The sequence below is a fragment of the Podarcis vaucheri genome, assembly GCF_965113315.1.
Source record: "Podarcis vaucheri genome assembly, chromosome: Z".
NCBI lineage: Eukaryota > Metazoa > Chordata > Lepidosauria > Squamata > Lacertidae > Podarcis > Podarcis vaucheri.
Window position 1 is genome coordinate 49484507 of NC_138758.1, and position 20441 is coordinate 49504947.

Genomic DNA, 20441 nt, shown 5'->3' on the forward strand with positions numbered 1-20441 from the left:
CCTAAGAGGCAAACTCCTTCCAAAGTCTCCTCCAGGGAAGCAGAATCCGCTCCTCTCTGCAACCAGCCCAGCTTGGGTGTCAACCATTGTTCTTGGAGATTGCCCGGCCCCTTGTTTACTTGTTGTTGGAGGGGAGAGTTCTCTGACAATTGCCACTCTGTGCCATGAAACATTAACAACCATTTTCTTTGCCAGCTTCTGCCAGGCAGTGTCAAGTTCAGGGTGGGGTAAACTTGTTTTGCTTTGAGATTTCAGAGATGTCACTAGTATTTCTGCTCTAGCTTTTGAAAAAGCAAGAAAGAAGGTTTTACCAAGACTAATAATGATAACGACTTATCCACAAGCCTGTGAGGCAGACCAATATTTTACAGAGAGCACAGAATAACTGGGAAAAGGTTACCCCTAGTCACCAGAACTGCAAACACCATGCTTTATAATACAGTGGCTGCATCTGTGATTAGTCACATAAGGACAGCCTCATTCACTGACCGAAGAGGTTTCTCTTCCTACCCACTGTTATTCATTACTCATTAACAAAAGGTTCCCTGTGAAATCTTAAAACAGAAAACAAGAACAGTGCAAATAATTTTTTTAAAAAAAACCCTCAGTAAAATGTCTGGTGGGATACAAAAATCTTCACCAGGCACCCAAAAGACCACAATGTGAACACCAAGCAAGTTTCTCTGGGGAGGCCACCCTGTAACCATGGGCCACTACTGAAAAGGCCCTCCCCCACCTCCTACCTTCTTTGACTTTAAGGGTCCAGGGCAGGTGTATAAGGAAGAGGAGCCAATTCACTACACAGTCACAAGATGCAGGGAGACAGGGCCAATGCAGGGGGTGCCCCATTCTTTTGTGTGGAGCTCTGGATAGCCTGTCCCTTCGCCCCTCAACTTTTAAAGCAACACCAGCATGGCTTACAAGGTGGCTGGACTGCACACCACCTAAATTTGCTTTCTGGTCTGTGGTTGCTGTACACAGGAGCCTTGTAAATACTGAGTGTGCAAAAGCTGGGTGCAGAGGGTAGGCAGAGCTTGAGTGAGAAAGGAATCATGCTAAGATGCCAGGCAAGACTTCCAGCTTTAACTTGCGCATAACAGGTTATTGCCAACAAATTGCGGATGGGGCAGAGGGCCCGATCCACTACAGTGTACCTAGAAAATCCTGAAAGCACCTCCCACTGAATGGTATGTGCTGGTAGCAAGAAGCCAGGGTTTCTCATTTTCTCTCCCACTGAAATGCTTTCCATAATCCACTCTGAGGAGTTTTCTCTGGCAGCGGTCAGTGTTTGCGTGTGTTATATAATCAATTCGTATATAAATTTTATGGAATAAAAATAAATAGAAGCTTCAGCCGAAACTTGCACCTTCTCATATAAACTAGAATACGCCACAGGCATGTTGCTCCCGTGTCTTGAAAGCACCCAGCAACACTCCCACAAGGAACCATAATCTGGACACGAAAATGATATTGGAAGGACAGAGAAAGTTTCAATGGCCTGCAACTCCCCCCCCCCCCAGCAATAGATCATAATGGCAGCGGTTAATGGGAGTTGTAGCCCAGTGTGGTGCAGTTGTTAAGGGTGTTGGAATAGGGCCTGGGAGAGGCCAGGGTTCGAATCCCCACTCAGCCATGAAGTTGACCGGGTAGCCTCTAGCTCACCTCACAGGGTTGTTGGGGGATTAAACAAGGAGGGGGAGGACCATGTACGCCAACTTGAGCTCCCTGGAGAAAGAGGAGGGTTATAAATGCAACGAATAAATAATAAATAAACATCCATCTGGAGCGGATTATGTTGGTTGTTGCAGATGGTCACTAAAGCAATGTCCACCACTTGTTTTCGCTATCTGTATTTTAATACAGTGGTACCTTGGGTTACATACACTTCAGGTTACAGACTCCGCTAACCCAGAAATAATACCTCGGGTTAAGAACTTTGCTTCAGGATGAGACCAGAAATCGTGCTCCAGCGGCACGGCGGCAGCAGGAGGCCCCACTAGCTAAAGCGGTGCTTCAGGTTAAGAACAGTTTCAGGTCAAGAACGGACCTCCGGAACGAATTAAGTACGTAACCAGAGGTACCACTGTAGATTTGTGGGGGGCAGGCTTTACATTATGTTACTTCCACTGTAGCTTAATTACTTTTAAACGACCATCTTTTATATGTTTCTGGCTTTCTGCGTTTTAGCCATGCTCGTTTTAATTCTTTGTAAGCCTCCTTGAGACCCGGTTCTTGGAAAAAGGTGGGGTATAAACAAAATCAACAAACCAACTGCACACTTCCCAGAGTGTACGTAGCTACAGTTCCCATGGGGTCATCTGCCATATACTCCAACGTGGCAAGCAAGGTTTGATCTGCATCCCCAGAGCTGGAGTTGCAAAGCAGTGTGACCTGCAAAGGCCTTGAATCTGTGTGTTTGCTGGCACAAACCCCTCTTGGGTCAGCCACAGCTGTGATATGGGGATAATCATGGCCTCATATCACATATCTCTATTCCTTGCAACATCCTAGCAAGGAACAGAGATAACCAAGCTGAGCATTTAATAATATCAACTCAGTACTTGAAAAATTCCAGTTACATGGAAGTGAAAAGAGAAATGAAGCGCTTAGGACTGACATAATTTATCTGCGATTCAGAGAAGGAAAAATTTAACACATCTAGAGATTTAAAACAATTTAAGCTTTTATCGCTTACCCCCCCCCCCAATACAGGAAGAAAAGAAAAATATAGATTTAAGTTTAGCAATTTGCTGGATCTAACGACTATGGGGAGATTTGTTAAGCACAGATGCATGATCAATTTAAACAATGTTTATATGAAGCAACAGTTTATACAGAAAGCTATTTATGGTTCACATTGTCCAATTCATTTCTGTCTTCTTCACAACAACTTTATTATCTGACCCCGTCCATATATAACTAAATATATTGATACAGCATTTCCCGCTTTAACTATGTCAACCTTTTAACGAGCACATGATAAAATTCTGCTGGCAAAGCACTAGGCACAAACAAACCTATTAAAATACAAGTAGTGGTTGTAGTTATGAGGTGCTAGTAATTTTTATACTAGGCTCCCTATGCTTTTTTGGGGGGTGGGGGTGGGGGTTTGAGATGCCAGTACCCATGTACTGATAAAAGTGGTGGGGGTGTCAGCACAAAATGGCTGCCATGGGCAGTGAGAAACAAGTTGCCAAAATGGTCACAAAAGATGCCTTGCCAGCTCCAATGGCACTTTTCATATTTATGGGACCCCTCATAAAGCAATGTCTCCATGTGTCAAACAAATAAAAAGAGGGAGGAAAACATGGCTTCCACCCCAAAGGGTTCTGGGAATGGAGAAGGCAACCCTGGTGATGAGGCTGCTGAGACTCTTCTGGCAGAAATCTCTCCCCCCCCCCAAAAAAAAGCTACAGTTCTCACAGAAGAAGAAATGATTATTAAATCAGTTTTAAATCTGTGGCATTCTTAATGCGGAGGATTCAGGTATGATTTTTGAAGTGGCAACCAAAACAGCGAAGAAACCACAAGGCAAGATTTCCACAGGATGTGGAAACCGTGTCGCAGCTCATGAATGTGTTTAATTTCACATGATTTTTACACCTTAAAATGGATGCCCGAGGACTGGCTTATCACAACCATGGATGGGGAGAAGAAAAAAAAACTGTGAAGAGGAGCAATCGTTCCCAACCTTGAGGCAAATCCAACCTTCAAAACCCATGTGGTAGAACTGGACTTGTGGATACACTCATATGTACAAATACCCACCCACCCCATAAATCTACATGGAAAAATCGCCAGTTTAGGACCCATGTTTGAAAACATGTCAGTTCTCCACAAAGGCCATTTCACTGCACCAAAAGAGAGAGAGAGAGAGAGAACAAGTAGGCCACCCTCAAAATGTGTGTCAAGTTTTCACAAAGGCTGCTTTAACAAAAGAAAAACACCACATTGTGCAGTTCTTTCTATAAATATTTTACTTCTAGAAACAAACACATAAGGTGTGTTTTTGGAATTTAGATGTGTTTGGGATCTTTGTCTGGTTGGGGGTTTGTTTGTTTGGAATTGGGCTTCTTTGACCCCCCCCCCAAAAAAAAACCCTGCACTACAAGGACCCAAACCAGGGGGGAGGGAGAATGGAAACTTTTTCATATTTTTTTTTAAATGTGGAAAAAGTAGAGCTTTGCATAAACCCAAAGCTAAGAATTTTCCATCATCTTATTGATTAACTTTGATAATTGCTGTCTATGTTCAAGTGAAACTGTTTTGGCAGCGAATGGACACAAATACACCTTCCAGACAAAAAAAGTGTCTGTTTCAGGTCACAGCAACTCTTGACCCTGTTTTCTTCCCCATACCACCAATCCCCCCCCCCGAACCCTTTTTCTTGCTGGCTCCCACTGCAAAACAAGCCCCAGCCTTATAAAGAAGATATTCTTTGCTGCGTTTCCATAGCAACAGAATCCGGTTTAGAATTGCAAGCAGCACAAGCACACAACACTCATCACCAACAACACAACCACACACACGCACGAAATCACATGGTGTGTCAAGTTGGTATTAGACTGCCAAAAAAATCTATAAGGCAAAAAAAAAGGAGGGCAGAGAAGAGAGGTGGGCACGGTTGCCAACTGACCAAAAGAATTACTGACCAGGCTTGTTCATGTGCCTGCAACAGCTGCTTGAATTGTGCAAAATCAGGTGACGCTGTTCTTGGCACATAGAGAGATGCCACCATGCCTGGATAATGGCTGTAGATGGAGGTGCTGTTTAAGTACACAGGAGCAGTGGCCAGTAAAAAGTTGTCAACCCTATAGGTGGTGCAGGATGAAACCCTTCTAGACAGGATGCTATTTCTGAAGACAAAACAAAATGAAAGGTGGGGAGGAAAATAGCAGGATTTGGGGTATTTCCTCTGCCTCCCCACCCCTTTCTGAGGCTACAGGAGGTAGGGTGGCTCTGTGGTTAAATAATAGTAGTAGTACTGTAATTCACTGGAATTAAAGCAAAAGCTCATCTAGCTCTGCATTCGTCCCCCATCAAGGGCCAGACAGATCCACCTGGGGAAACTTGCAATACTGTAACTAGTGTCTCAGCACCAGAAAGATTTACCTGCAGTAGATTTAGGGCAAAAAAAGAGAAAGACCTTTCCAGTCAATTCACTTACGGAACACACTGCTTTGGCAAAGGAGCAGGACACATTCAAACCGAGGAGGAAGTCTTTATCTGTAGCGATACCTAAAAGAGTACTTTTTCCAATACCAACCGCCTTGGACCCTTCAATCAGCAGATGAGGCCTTGTTGGTGGAGTTACCACTAGAGGCTGCCAGGTTGTCACTGACCCATGACAGGGCCTGCTCAGTGGTGGCTCCCCAGTTGTGGAATGCCCTCTCCTAGTGAGGTCTGCGCGTATGTCCCCATCATTATTGACTTCCAGGAGTGGAGTGTTAAAAACACTCCCAGGCATTTGGTAGCTGAAAAAGCATGTTCCAGCCAACCCTGATATCTGCAACTGCTTTTAGAACCTCTTGATCTGTTTTAGAATGATTTTGCTTTGTTTTTGCTTTGTAATAGTTGTGTGCCTTCAAGAGGAGCAAAGGTGAGATATAAATTCAATAAAGAATGATACAGACTAGAAAATAGCTGTGATGAGAAAATGAGACTTCCAGGTTCAGAGGTGGTCTACTTCAGAATGCCAGCTGCAGAAGGGAAACAGCAAGAAAAGAGACGATGCCTTTTTGCTCTGCTTCTGGGCTCCCCGGAGGTTCAAAGTTCATAGCAGTGAGAAACAAGATATGCTGGTCTCATCCAGCTGAGTGGTTTTTGTTTCCGTTTAAGTATTTTCTAGTGGATGTTACATGCATGGCAAAGGCAAATGCCTGATTTTCAATATGTCACCTCTACTCGGAGAAAGGTCGCCCTTTTGCAATATGAGCATGCCTTTTCACCCCGTTTCGCTTGCAGACAGGGCTGTGATAAACATTCCCTTCCTTGTTCCTAAGCCAGTTCACGCCCAGGGAAAACCCCCTCCTATCAAAACAACATCACCTTTGCTCCCTCAACCAACGCCCAGAGTCGGCACCTGTTCCACTTTTGTTGTGAGGTGCAGAAGTGGTTTCAAAGCTCCCACACAGAAGGGAGGAGGAGAAGAGATGGACATCTACTAAGTGACAGTTTTTTTTCAAAACTCCCTCCCACATCTCCATGGGAACAGCATGGGGAGAGTGATGCCCACCCTAGGCCACCTGTTCCTCTGAACAAGTCAGGTGTTCAATGCCTTTTAGCTGGAACCCCGACCTAGAAACAGTCCTGGTTTTTAAAGTACTGTATTGGCCTGGCTTGTAGCCTCACTTTCCCCCCAAATTCCGACCATGGAAAGTTAAAATGCAGCTTATATTTGCAACCTTACAGTATGCAGGTAGGAGTGTGGGGCAAACAGTGCCAAGAGTTTAGGTATTTTTTCTTTTTTCCCCCTCCCCACCCGCAATTTTAAAGGTGCGGCTTATATTTGGGTGCGGCTTGTATTTGGGCCAATGTGGTAATAAAAGTTAATGGCTCTTTTGTGCAAAAGCAGAAAGCAGTTGGCCCAAACAGTGCGAGTCCTACTCAAGAGCACACCTCTTGAGTAATGGGCATGGCCAACTTAGATCCATTAAATTTCAATGAGCAGCACTCAGTTGACTATACTCCCCTCTGGGACCACATTCACAAAGCATTATGGTACCACTTTAAACAGCCATGGTTTCTCCCAAAGAATTATGGGAACTGCAGTTTGTTAAGGGTGCTGAGAGTTGTTTGGTGACTCCAGTTCGGAAGAATAGTGTAACAATCAATCTCTCTTTGTGGGTAACTCTGAAAGTGTAGCTCTGGGAACAGAACAGGTGTCGCCCAAGAACTCTCAGCACTCTCAACAAACTACAGCTCCCAGAATTCTTTGGGAGAAGCCATGGCTGTTTAAAGGGGCAACATAGTGCATTATGTAAATGGTGTGAATGTGGCCTGTGTTCCACTCAGGTCCTGCCTGTGGGCTTGCCACTGGGACATCTGGTTAGCCACTGTGGGAACAAGATACTCATCTAGATAGACCCCTTTTGGCTTGATTCAGCCAGGCTGTGTTCTTAGGTGGTACAGTGGTAGAACATTTGCTTTGCATGCAGGAGGTTACAGCTTCAACCCCAGTCATTTCCAGGCTGGGAGAGAACCCTGCCTGAAACCTTTTAAGAATCACGGGCAGTTGGTGCACACTGTGTAAACTATTGGTCAGACTTGGTATAAGGCAGCTTCCCCTGCTCCAGAGCCCACAAGTCAGTCCTGTGCACTGCTTTCCAGTCTTCAAAACCATTCAGGAAATGTTCTCTAACCCCCCTGACTACCAACTTCAGCTGAACTCAAGAAGGGTGTCACTAGCAATTTAATAAAGGAAGTTCAGTTGGAGCCCTAAGGGCATTTCACAGCATACAGGCCAACTCTATGGGGCTGAGGACAGCTCAGTCTATCTGTTCCCCCAGTATGTGGGGACAGGGCTGAGCCCACCCCAAATTTTGAGGTGCCGGGTCCTGTCGGGCCTTCCCGCTGCAGCAGAGGGACTTGTTGGGCCTCACAACCTCCTTCTGATGTGTGTGACATCACACATGTTGCATGTGTGACATCACACACGTATGCCACACAGAACTCAGTGCCTCTATTTCACAGGGACCAAGTATTGGTACAATCAACTCTCCAAGAGTTATGAATAAATTCCTTTGTTTGTTTGTTTTTAAAACTGCCTTCGACCTTCTGGCTCATTACCAGCAAGGAAAGTCAAACCATTCAGACCGCAATAGGGCCCAGTGCTGGTGTGACTTGCTCCTGCAATTGGGGAAGGGGGTTGCAGGGGGAAAGAGAGAATGAACCAGCTATCTGCCCCAGTTGGGCACTGACCAGAAATGGTTCGCCACTGTTTCTCCTGCTTCAACCCCCCCTCCCCTTTTAAATGTGGTCGTAAGGAAGTTGGGTTGTAGCTCAGTGGCAGAGCACCTGTTGTGGAAGCAGACGGTCGCTGTTTCAATTCCTGGCAACTCCAGGTAAAAAGATTGGACCGGGGGTGGGGGGTGGGGAGACCCTTCTCTGCCTGTGGCCCTGGAATGTCACAGCCAGTCAGGGTACAAAATACCAGGCTAAAGAAGTGAATTGGCTTGATCTGGTTAAAGACAGTTACTGTACATATGTTAATCCAGTGCTTTCTAAAGTGGGCAGGGGAATAATTGCGGGGGGGGGGGGGTTGAGGGGCTAAGAGGCAAGGCCGTACCTCGGAAGTCGAACGGAATCTGTTCCGTAAGTCCGTTCAACTTCCAAAACGTTTGGAAACCAACGTGTCAGACGTTCGGGTTCCAAAGAAAGTTCGCAGACCGGAACACTCGCTTCTGGGTTTGCGGCGTTCAGGAACCAAAACGTTTGAGTCGCTAGGCGTTCGTCAACCAATGTACGACTGTACTCTGAACAACGCTTTTTATAAAGTAGGGGACATTAGGGATGAGTTCATGGAACCAAGAGGCTGATGGCCTGAAAAAGTTAGGGGAACAATGAATTAATCCCATATTCATCACCCTCAGATGAAACATGACTTTGCACTTGCCCCACCCGTCCCCACCTCAAACCAGAGCTTAGATTGGATGCTCCTCAGGGCAGAGAGCTGTTTCTGATGCTCGGTGTACTGAGTTAAACACTTGGCTAGTTCAGATGACAACCTTGAGCTAGGCTGGGAACTTTGAGAACTTAAAGAAAAGTCACTTGATCCAGGGCCAGTCTGCATATATATTGGCCTATTCCGACCTCTTTTTCTTAATGGTGATTGCTGCTGCTCAGGCTGCACGGAAAAAGCATTTTGGTTCCAAAAATTCATTCTGATTGTACAGATAAAATAGAACTGATAGAATTCTACAGCATGTGTCGCTAGTGTTTGGAAACAGTCCAGATCCAATGATCCCCAGATGGTGGAGATGTCAGGCACCATCCTGACACCCAGGCATCTTTCACTTTGTCGCAAATGCACCTGGCGCTGGCTAATTTCGAACACCCCTTAGATAAATAACAATTCACCAGGCAGCAACCACACAGAGAAACTCCACTTAATGGCTTCAAAGCCTCATGCTTTCGGCTTTCTGACTGGGAAGAGAGCCCACGGAACAAACACACAGTGTGCCTTTAACAACCCACACGAGCTGCCCTGGCAGAACTGGGCAGGACCCACTGCTGCAGTTACTGCTGCCTCAAGTAAAAACAAATCTTCTTTTGTCCTTGCTGCCAAGCCAACTTTAGCAAACACCCACACACACACCTCCATAAAAACAATAACCAAACAAAGGGACTCATTTCAAGCTGGTGAATGCTTTCAAATCTCTACCATCTTTGCTATTTATTTCTAGGGCACTTTTCAGAGGTTGCATGCAAAACAGCAACACATAACATACATGGACGTGCAAGGGCCAAAGTGCAAGATACATGGACGTATAAGGGCCAAAGTGCATTGGAAGAGCATACAATTTCCATTCAAAGAACCCCAGGTTTAATCCCTAAGTACGTTCAGGTAGAAAGCAAATACTTCCAAGGGAAGAAATAGTATCACCTTCTTCCACCTTGGTCAGGCCCACCTGCAGTTCTGTGTCTGGTTCTGAGCACCACAGTTTAAGGAGGATATTGACAAGCTGGAAGGTGAGCAGAGGAAGGCAATCAAGATGATCAAGGGTCTGGAGACAAAGTCTTAAGAGGAACGATCGAGGCAGCTGGGTCTGTTTAGCCAGGAAAACGGGAGACTGAGAGGTGATATGCTAGCCATTTTCAAATATCTGAAAGGTTGTCACATGGAAGATGGAGCAAGCTAGTTTCCTACTGCTCTGGTTGGTATGACCCGAACCAATGGATTCAAATTACAAGAAAAGAGATTCTGACTAAATGGTAGAAAGAACTTTCTGGTGCTTTGAAGGTGGTGAACTCTCCCTCATTAGAAGCTTTTGAACAGAGGTTGGGTGGGCATCTGTGAGATGCTTCCAGGGTAACTAGATGCATTGCAAATGAAAAGTGATGCCCACTGAGACCTCTGGATTGCCCAGAGGAAGTCTGTGGATGTAATTAGTAGTTCTGGCTAAAAGAGTGACCGCGGGGCAGGGGGCCCAATCCACCACATACGGCATACTGTGTCCAGGAAATCCTCTTGGCATCTCATCAGAGTAAGCTCTGCTAGCCAGATCTTGGTTTTATCCCCCTCCCCAAAATTCAACCTATTTTTTCATCTAAACCAGCAAAATCACATTTTCAAAACCAATCTGTGTCATGGTCCTGGGTCCCAAGCTTATTAAACATCTAGCACCAGCTTACCGAACCCTGACTATTGGAATAAAAACAGGCTTTGTAAGAACAGGAGGAGGAGGAGGAGGAGAACACTGAGTGGGGTGGAGGGGCTGTTTGTACCAAGACCCTGCTCTCAGCTTCCCTTATCAAAGTCAAAAGCAGATGGTGCAGAAACTCCTTAATCTTAAGAGTTTGAAATACGTATTCTTTTCATAGTGCCGTCCCCCACTTTAAAAGTGGGAGTGTGTGAGGCCATTGGCAAGGTCAGGGATATAGCTGATTACTATTTTTATGGAGAGAAAGGGATTTTAAGAGTCAGGAAGGCACATTTGCCATTCCTTGTAGCTCCTGTTAAAAGCTATTATTACAATTAATTTAATAATGGCTTTCTAAACTTCTCAATGTAATTAACACAGGGGTGCCCAAACCTTTTTCAAAGAGGGCCAGATTTGATGAAGTGAACATGCATGAGGGCCGACCAAAGTTCTTAAGCTTTTTTTTAGGATTTTACCCCAGGAGGTAGACTGCCACGGGGGCTAGATTAAATTGACTGGTGGACCGGATTAGGACATGCCTGAATTAACACATGGGATTATTAAAAACAGTTAAAAACACAAGAACAAATACATTTCAACCAAGGCTAAAACCATAACCAGAGGACACATGGTGAAGACCCATTCATGCAGCTGGGATGAAAACCTGATGGAACAAAAATCTGTCCCACTTCCTCAAACAGGAATGCCGTTCCACAGGACAGTGGCAGCCACACTAAAAGCCCTGCTCCGAGTTACTGCGAAGTTGGCTCCTGAGGTCTTTGGAGCTTACAGGAGAGACTCCCACAGACCACAGCGATTCACTGAGTGCATAAAGGGATAAGCCTTTCTCTCAAGCAACCTGATTTGTTTAGGGCCTTGTATGTTAGTAACAACACCTTGAACTTGGCCCGGTCGCAAATTGGCAGCCATTGAAAATCCACAAGCAATGGTTTATTATGCTGGTGATAGTAGGGCCCCACAATCAACCTTGCCTCTGTATTTTGTACCAGCTGCTACAGCCTCCAGACCAAACTCAGCGTAGCCCCACTTAGCTCCCTGAGCCTCCAATCGCTCTCTGGTCTCCAGGGACACTTCTCAGCATGCCCCTGCTTTTCTACATGATGCTATGAACTTCTAGAGAGCAGGAGCAGTGAGAGAGGGGAAGACTAAATTATCCACTACGGTCTGCAGGTGCCCTCCTTGACTGCGCCTAAGCAGATGTCCACTGGGTGGGAAGCTGCATACAAGGGCCTTGTATTTTGTGGCCCCTGCAACATAGAAAACACCCCGTGCTGGGATTCAGCCAGCACCAACAGCTGGGTGGTTAGCCATCCACTAAAACCTCCTCTATTCAACCAGCGGTCTTCCCCTTGACCCACTACTGCAGGCTCCTAAAATCACAGAATTGTAGTGTTGGAAGGGACCCCAAGTGCCATCTAGCCCAATCCCCCTGCGATGCAGGAACCACAACTAAAGAATCCCTGGCAAATGGCCACCCAACCTCTGCCATCGCCCTTGGTGTTATTAAGACCTTTTGCTTTTATTTGAACTTCTTTGCTGCTCTAATGTAAACTTCTTTGGTATTTTCTGAAACAGCAATATAAAAATTCTTTTAAAAAACGTTATTCCATTACTACAACTACTACATCCTCTTCTTGAACTTAAATCAGGCGTCCTGACTCCCTGATTTCTCAAGTATAAAGAAACCCCTGAAAAGTCTCCAAGCTGAAGCTGCTGTGCGGCCTGGTTGTTGCTGCTGCTGCAGCCTGTCCTGTCCTGATGCATTCAGTGCTGCACCTCGGTGCTGGAGGAGAGAGAGAGGACACGGCTGTCGCAGCAGGATGCGTGCCTGAATCCACTGTGGAGTGAGCCCCAGGGTCCTTCTGGGAGAGGAGGCAGCACAAACAGTGACAGCACAGCAAGGTCACAGCCATCTCACCTCTGGGATGCAAGGCCAGGCCAGGCCCTAGGTGTTCCCTTCAAAAGGCATCAGAAGCAGAGGCTGGACTCCCCTCCCCACCCCCCCGCTGCAACCAGCCGCTCTCTCAGGAGGGCCCCCATCACATTCACCTGCTCTCAGGGCATACTGGCTCCTTTCCAGTGGCGGCTCCAGCATTCCATACAGTAGTGTAGAGTTGGACGGCACCCACAGAGTCATCTAGTCCAACCCCTGGCATTGCAGGAATTCACAGCCAAAGAATCACTGACAACATCCCATGAAGACGAGGCCACTAGCTTCCAAGGGAGTCCACAGTCAAACAGCTCTTACTGTAGGAAAGTTCTTCCTACTGATTAACCAGAATTGCCTTTCTTCTAACTTGAATCCAGGTCCTACCCTCGGTAGCAAAAGAAAACAGGCTTGCTCCATCATCTATGTGACAGTCCTTCAGATATTTAAAGACAGCTATCCTCTTGCCTCTCCTCTTCTCCAGGCAAAACAAAATCCAACTCCCTCAACCGTGGCTCTTAAGGCTTGGTTTCCAGACCCTTGGTTATCCCGGCCTCCCTCCTCTGCCAGCTTGTCAATATCCTTCTTAAACTGCGGCGCCCAGAACCGGACACAGAACTCCAGGTGTGATCCGGCCAAGGCAGAATAGAGCAGTGCTATTACTTCCCTTGTCCTGGGTTCTAGACTTCTATTGATGCAGCCTTGAATAGAACTGGCCTTTTTTGCTGCTGCATAACACTGTTCACTCATGCTTGGAGGACCCCTGCAAGAGGCCCCGCTCCCTGGGGGTCAGTGCCGTCTCTCAGGGGGTCGGTGCGCTCTCTGAAGCAGATCCCAGGGACTCTTGCAAAAAGGGCCCCCCTGCTGGGGTGTAGCTGTTACTTGGCTAGTGCCCAACCCTGCAATGCTAACTCCACCACACATGTTTGCTAGCGAAACCAGCAAAAAATATCTCACACAGAAATTAATTAGCACCTAAATCAAACTGCAATCACACACACACACACACACACGAACTCAGAGACATCCAATGAAGCAACTGAATCTTGGACAGGCAAAAGAAAGGACTTATTCACGCAGCACATAGTTAAATGATGGAACTCCCATCCCACAGGAAGCAGTGAAGGCCACCAATTCAGATGGTTGAAAGAGAGGATTGCACAATTTCACTGAGAAGGCTAGCCATGGCTTCCAGCCACAATAGCTGTGCTCTGCCTCTGAAGTCGGAGGCAGTAGCACATGGGTAGGAAAACTAAGGCCCAGGGGCCGTATCCGGCCCAACTGCCTTCTAAATCCAGCCTGCAGATGGTCAGCGTGTTTTTACATGAGTAGAATGTGTCCTTTTATTTAAAATGCACCTCTGGGTTATTTGTGGGGCATAGGGATTCCTTCATCCCCCCCCATATAGTCCGGCCCCCCCACAAGGTCTGAGGGACAGTGGACCACCCCCCTGCTGAAAACGTTTGCTGACCCCTGCAGTGGCACTTCTGAATGCCAGTTCCTGGAAACCGCAGGAGGGAGGAAGAACAGAACCACAGAACTGTAGAGTTGGAAGGTACCCTGAGGGTCATCAGTTCCAACCCCCTGCAATGCAGAAAACTCAACTAGATCTTGCATGGCAGGTGGCCATCCAACCTCTGCTTAAAAACCTCCACGGAAGGAGAGCGCACCACCTCTCGCGGATGCAATAACGCGCCAAGTCAGCAAACAGAATAAAAACCTACCAATAGGCAGAAAACCCAATATAGCAGTAGGCCCCTGTTGCATCCACAAAGGCAATGTGTTGCACAGGAAGGCTCAACTTCTACACTGCAGCTACTGCTGGTAAATACACCTTGCCATACACACAAAAACACACAATGTGGGCAAAAGGGCATCTTCGCATTCTACTTGTAGTTATGTGTTGTGTGAAGAGGAACTTCCTCTCACCTGTCCTGAATTGACTGCTAATTGATTTAATTGATGCCCCAGCTAGGTTTTAATATTACCCCTCTTGGCTTTCTCCACACAACGCATCGTTTTACTTACATCATGCACCTCCAACCCTCCACCGCAGGCTTACTCAACATTCTACACCCCACACCTAAGCCGAAAAGCGTCAAACATTCCCCTGAATCATTTTGCTCGCTCTTTCCTGCACCTACAGGGCAACCAGAACTGTACGCAGCATTCCAAGTGCAATTATATAGATTTATATAATTCTAATACTGGCAGGTCTCGTTCCTGGTCAGTCGCCACCACTTCAGACCCCACAAGTGTGTAAGTGAAATTAGGTAATTTTTGTGTGTCTTAATGTGCATCACTTTACACTTGCTTACAATGAATTGTATTTGCCATTCTGCTACTCTTTCACTCAGTTTGGAGATAAGACCACCTCACAATTCCTTTTTGCTTTAACCACCACGAGCTATTTGGTGCCACCAGGAAACCAGGCCACTGCACTGCTCACCCCTAACTCTGGATCATTTATGAAGAAGTAAAAAATCATAAGAAATCAGATCTCTGGGCAACAAGGCCACCATGTATTCTTAGCTGAAGCAGCAACTGAGTGTCTTTCGGTAATAATGCCTCTTTACCTAACAACATAGACAAGCTTGAACCATCACTGCGCAGTTATGACCACTGGTTTATTCCAAGAGAATAAATTATGGGAATAGTTCAGTCAGCAGAGCATGAGATGTAGTATAAGAGTTGTGGGTTTGAGCACCGCACTGGACAAAAAGATTCCTACATTGCTGTGGGTTGGACTAGATTGCCCTCATGGCCCCTTCCAACTCTACAATTCTATGATCAAACCCTCCTGGAAGCCACAGTCAGACTCACAAGCACCATTTCCACATTCTAGCTGTGTGGAGTTATTCAACGACAAAACCAAGGTACTCAGAACATGCTCAGAGGTACTTTCTCTGTACCACCAGGCCCCAGAAACAGATTCCAACCCCGAGGGCCTGGCCCCAGTCTACTTTTGTTTTGTTAACAAGCTCTCCACAGAGTTAATCACCCCAGAAGCAAAATATTACACTGGCTACCTAGGAAGATCTGGGTTCATCCTGCAAAAGTCCTTCATTAGAATGCACATATATTAAAGGGAAGAAAGGAAAATCAATGCCCCTTGCTGCCTCGCTTCAGCAGAGGATTCCAGCGCAGTGACAAGAAGGCTGAACTAGGAAATGTGGCAGTACCCCAGACTCATACAGGACGCAGGTAGAAACCACTGGAAGAAAGGCCAACACCTGAGCTTTAGAATCTCTTTTTAAACACCAAGGGCTGAGCCCTGCCCTGTTATTCGAGTGCCCAGTGCAGATGCACAGAGCTCTTCTTCCTAACCCCTGAGACCCCCATACTTTGGATCAAATGGAAGGTCATAAACTCTTCAGACAAATCCAGCCCCTTTAAAAGGCGTTGGTGGCGCCAACTCAGAGGTATCAACGTAAGTATGAAAAGTGGCAGCCTCGGCAGGCTACTTTGCCAGGGGGCAGTTTGAGAAGGGCTTTGTCCCTCGTCTCCCCCACCCCACTTCCCACAATCCCCCTTCTCAAAACAGCCTTCCAGCAAATTTGGTTGCCGACTAAAGTAATGTGGGACAAGATAGACCCCCCTCTCAAAATGAATCCATTCACTTGGTGGCGTGGGGGCGAAAGGAAGGAGGAATCTAGCAAGGGTCAGGATAAAGCCCCAATCATTTCCCACCTCTCTCTCAATCTTTCTCATATATAACGTCAAGCAAAGCTGGACTGGATGGTTTGACAAGTAGGGAAAGAAGAAATTTTTAAAAATAAATGGAGAGAGAGGGAGGGAGACAGACCTGACCCACATAAGATTGTCACAGTCAGGGAATTTGGGGGGTGGGGGGAGAGCGGTGGAGCAATGAGACCTGGCTGCTTGGGCAGGTGGGACGTGGGAGATGAGTCAGTTAAGAGGCACCCCAGAGCAGGGACCCGCAGCTGGTCACAGCCAGCCCAATCTGTGCAGCAACAGAAAGTATTTCTCTCCAAACAACATATGGAAGAGGATGTTGATAATCTGAGGAGGGGCACACCTGCACCAGGTGAGAGCTGCAGTAGTACCAGAGCACTGCTTTTGCAAAGGTGGTGCCCACAGCAGCGATTGGGATGGATAGATGGATGGGTGCTAGCAGCCTCCCTGCCCCCACCCTTTATCCTATATTGTTTATAAATAGACCACCTGCCAGGCTTTGGAGGCCAAGCAGCCACCAGGCCGCTGTGCCGTCAGAGGGAGGGAAACAGATCACAGCCAAAATCTCAACCATGGCATGCCACAGGAAAATTTCCACAGCCTTGCGCTATCCTGCTCTGTCTCGAGACAGGGCAACTGCCTGGGATCTGGGCTGGTTGGGCTTCACTTTTGGAAAGGAAACCACAGAACCTATGCCTCCATATTTTTATATTTTTTATATTTAGAAGGCCAGGCAACTCCTTCTAAAAGAGGGAGAATTATATATCCCTCATTAAAAAAAAGGCACTCTTAAGCCAGATCAGCAGTCCATCTGATCGGTATTCTGCCAACAGACACTGGCCAATCAAATGCCCCAGGGAGGCTCACAAGCAAAGCATGATGGGAATATCCATCCCATGCTGCTGTTGATGCCCAGCAACTAGTAACTAGAAAATTTACTCTCTCTGGTAAAGGAGACTGGAAGGTTATCATAACCAGAAGCTGCTGATATGACTATTCCTTTTAACCTTTATTTAAAGAGGCACATGAATTTTACAAGCAATCAAGAATTCCTGTGGCAAGGAGTTCTGCATGCCAGCGAGTCTAAATATAGACCCAGTCCAGGGGGGAAACTGGATTTAAATCTCACCTTAGCCTCCATCCTCCTAAAATGACCCAACTTTTAAAGGTGTCAGTGAAGCTATCTGAATGGTGCACCCCAGTATTCTTCAAGACAATATAAGGGACCCAAAGAACCCCATTCAGACACTGCCTAGCGTAGCCCAGACTCTTCATCAGCACCATGCTCTACCAACTGAGCTAAGTAACTGGAATGCACCCATTACATGCTTCTCATACCTTTTACATAGGAGAGTGGGGTAAAAATGGTTGGATATGTTTATTTTATTTTTTAACCCACAAATATTTTAAGAGAGATACATTTTGAACTGTGCAGTTAGTAGATACCCCTCCCCAAAATAACCCCATCTATCTCTTCTTTTGAGCCACGTAAGCACCACAGGGCAAGCTGTTCCACAGGTTAACAATGTGTGGTGCAAGGAAATGCCTTCTTCAGCCCTGTTCACCTTTCTGTCTCACATTTAGGAGGTGAAAAGTGTGTGTGGGGGGGAGCAAGGAGAAATCACACCCCAGATGTGGATGAAATGTTGAATGACCACATTCCGCAACTGGAAGACTCAACCTCAACCAACCTTTTGCAGGTTAATCCGCAACAACTGCAATAAATAACTAAAAATTAGTGGTGGGGAGGGCAGGGTCTATTGAGGAAGCAAGGAGCACCCCCCCAACACCCAAAACAGCACTGAGCTCCTAACCACCTCCCAATTAAGGGGGGGTGTCCTTCACCCCCTCTCATCCTAATCAAGAAAACAGGAGTGCTTTTCCTGCACCCAAAGCAAAGTAGGGATGGAAGAATCATCTCATTTCTTGTAGTCAAACCAGAAGTGGGGGGGGGGGGCGGAAGGTGAGAGACCCCTGTCCCAAACACAGACTAATCAGAAGGGGCGGCTTTCTCTCAGCACCCCATTACCCCGCTTGCGGCCTTAATGGAGTTGTGGCTTTTTTAGGGGAAGGGTCTTTCCTAACCCCAGTAGAAAATTGTCTTTAAGGAAAAAAAAAAAAAGCAAACCATACTTGCTCACAGCCCTCCCGGTCCACCGGGGGCCTTGCAGCCCTGGTCCTTAAAAATAATAGGAACGGTGTTGCGGGGGGTGAGTTCCAATCCTGCCCGCCCACTCCCACCAGCATTCGAGTCCCAGCTCTTTGAAGATAACTCTTCCCCCCCCAAAAAAAGAAAAGAAAACCCTTCCGCCAACTCCCCCCCGGGCCCCCCCCTACTAACCGGACTCCGTCGCTTGAGGGTAACATTCTTCCATAGCAAGAGATACAACTGGTGCAAAAACCCCATCTTGGCTGCTCCGGCGAGGCATCAGCTGCAAAGCATTGCGGGCAGTGGAGGCAAATCGGTGGGGAGAGAAGTTGGGGGCACAGCCCGGCCTACCGAGAGGTCTTCTGAGCCGAGGCTCCCCGGCTCCCCCCGCCCGAAATTGAAATAAAAGCCGGCTTTTGATTCAGCGGCAATAGCGGCGGCCTGGCGAGCTTTCGGCTTTGTCTCCTGCAGATCAGGGGTGGGAAGGAAAGCGGATATTATCAGGCACCCTTTTTAAAAAAAATGGAGCGGGGCTGGGAGAGCTGGGAATCAGCCTTTTGCAACCCGGTGCAAGGCAGCAGCAGCAACAACAACAACCCAAACAGCCAACCCCGCTAGCATGCAATTGAGAAACTGCCGGTCCATTTCGCTTTCCAAGGAAGCGGGGCCCCTGGCTATCTCCCCTTTGCATTACCGTGCACACATCTGCCTGCCTGCGCCTGCCAGTCTCCGGTGTTCTGCTGCTGCCGCCGCCGCTGCATTGCCTTGCAAGCCTCTTAGCCCGCCCCTATCCCAGCGCCAGGCCCCGGCCTCTTAAAGAGGCAGTCCAGCAGCAGCAGCAGCTCCGGCTCAGCTGGGCGGGGGCGCGGACTCCGGGAGAGGGATAAAGGAAGATTTGCGCTCCTGGATCACCGAGTGGATTACCAGCCGGCGTCACCCCCCTCCGCCCCGACAAAGACCTGGTGGCGGGAGAGGAACAGATTGACTCTCACTCTGCAGCCCTGTTTAAAAAGCATTTCCTGCAGATACCCGCTGCTCCGCCGCCCGCTTCTCCCTCTCTCCTGAAAGATTATATGTCACAATTAATCTGCTAATTAAATAACCCATCCTGCTTCTGATGGCGTGGGCTGATGCAAAAGGAAGCTTCTGCCCTAATAGGGAACGAGTTCGCATTTAAGGTGCTAGAACCCTTTTAGGTGGTTGAGGTAGAACCACGGCCCCGTATAAAGGACCAGGACTCCTCATCGCCTTCCAAAGAATCTGGGAACTGTAGTTTCTCCATCCACAGAGCTACAATTCCCAACATCCTTAACGAAGCACATACAGTGGTACCTCAGGTTACAGACGCTTCAGGTTACAGACTCCACTAACCCAGAAATAGTACCTCGGGTTAAGAACTTTGCTTCAGGATGAGAACAGAAATTGTGCTCTGGCGGCGCGGCGGCAGCAGGAGGCCCCATTAGCTAAAGTGGTGCTTCAGGTTAAGAACAGTTTCAGGTTAAGAATGGACCTCCAGAACGAATTAAGTTCTTAACCCAAGGTACCACTGTACAGTTTCCAGGGTTGCGGGGGGGGGCAGAGACTTGTGCTTTGAATTTAATGTGCAGATCCATATTTAATCTTCTGTGCAGGTTTGGGTGTGTGGTACATGATAATGTTGCTCAGAGTAGACCCATTGAATGGGCATGATTCACTTGGGGTTCTTATTACAAAAGAATTTCAGAAACAGACTTGAGAAGTTGCTGAATTACAACTTATCACTAAACTGAAAACTATGGAGAGACCTGGTCTGAATAGAGATATTGGATTCCCGTCTCATATGCTAGTCATCTGCATACGATCCCTTGCTTTTTCCTGTAGGACTAATTGCAGTCCTTAACAGTCATCAACAGGTTTACCATTGAGTCAATCATCCATCTCCCACTACCCTCCTGAGAAAAACCACACCCCACCCTCCCACTATATATAAGGGTCTAGTGACTTTCGTTTCACTGTATCTGAAGAAGTGTGCATGCACACAAAAGCTTAGACCCAGAACAAACTTAGTTGGTCTCTAAGGTGCAACTGAATGAAGGTGAAAGAGGAGAGCGCAAAATATGGTCTGAAGCTCAACATCAAAAAAACTAAGAGCATAGCCGCTGGTCCCAACACCTCCTGGCAAATAGAATGGGAAGAAATGGAGGCAGTGAGAGATTTTACTTTCTTGGGTTCCATGGTGACAGCAGCCACGAAATTAAAAGACGCCTGCTTCTTGGGAGAAAAGCAATGACAAACCTAGACAGCATCT

General features: G+C 47.1%; 1 protein-coding gene across 1 annotated transcript in view; it reads right to left on the reverse strand.

Annotated features, from left to right (window-relative positions):
- ABCA2 (ATP binding cassette subfamily A member 2) overlaps positions 1–18902 on the reverse strand; it is a 103408-nt gene extending 84506 nt beyond the window's left edge. The window contains exon 1 of the mRNA XM_082208731.1: positions 18347–18902. Within this exon, the coding sequence (XP_082064857.1) occupies positions 18347–18412 (66 nt within the window). The 5' untranslated portion in view covers positions 18413–18902. The remainder of the gene's footprint in view (positions 1–18346) is intronic.
- Between the last annotated feature and the right edge of the window lie 1539 nt (positions 18903–20441).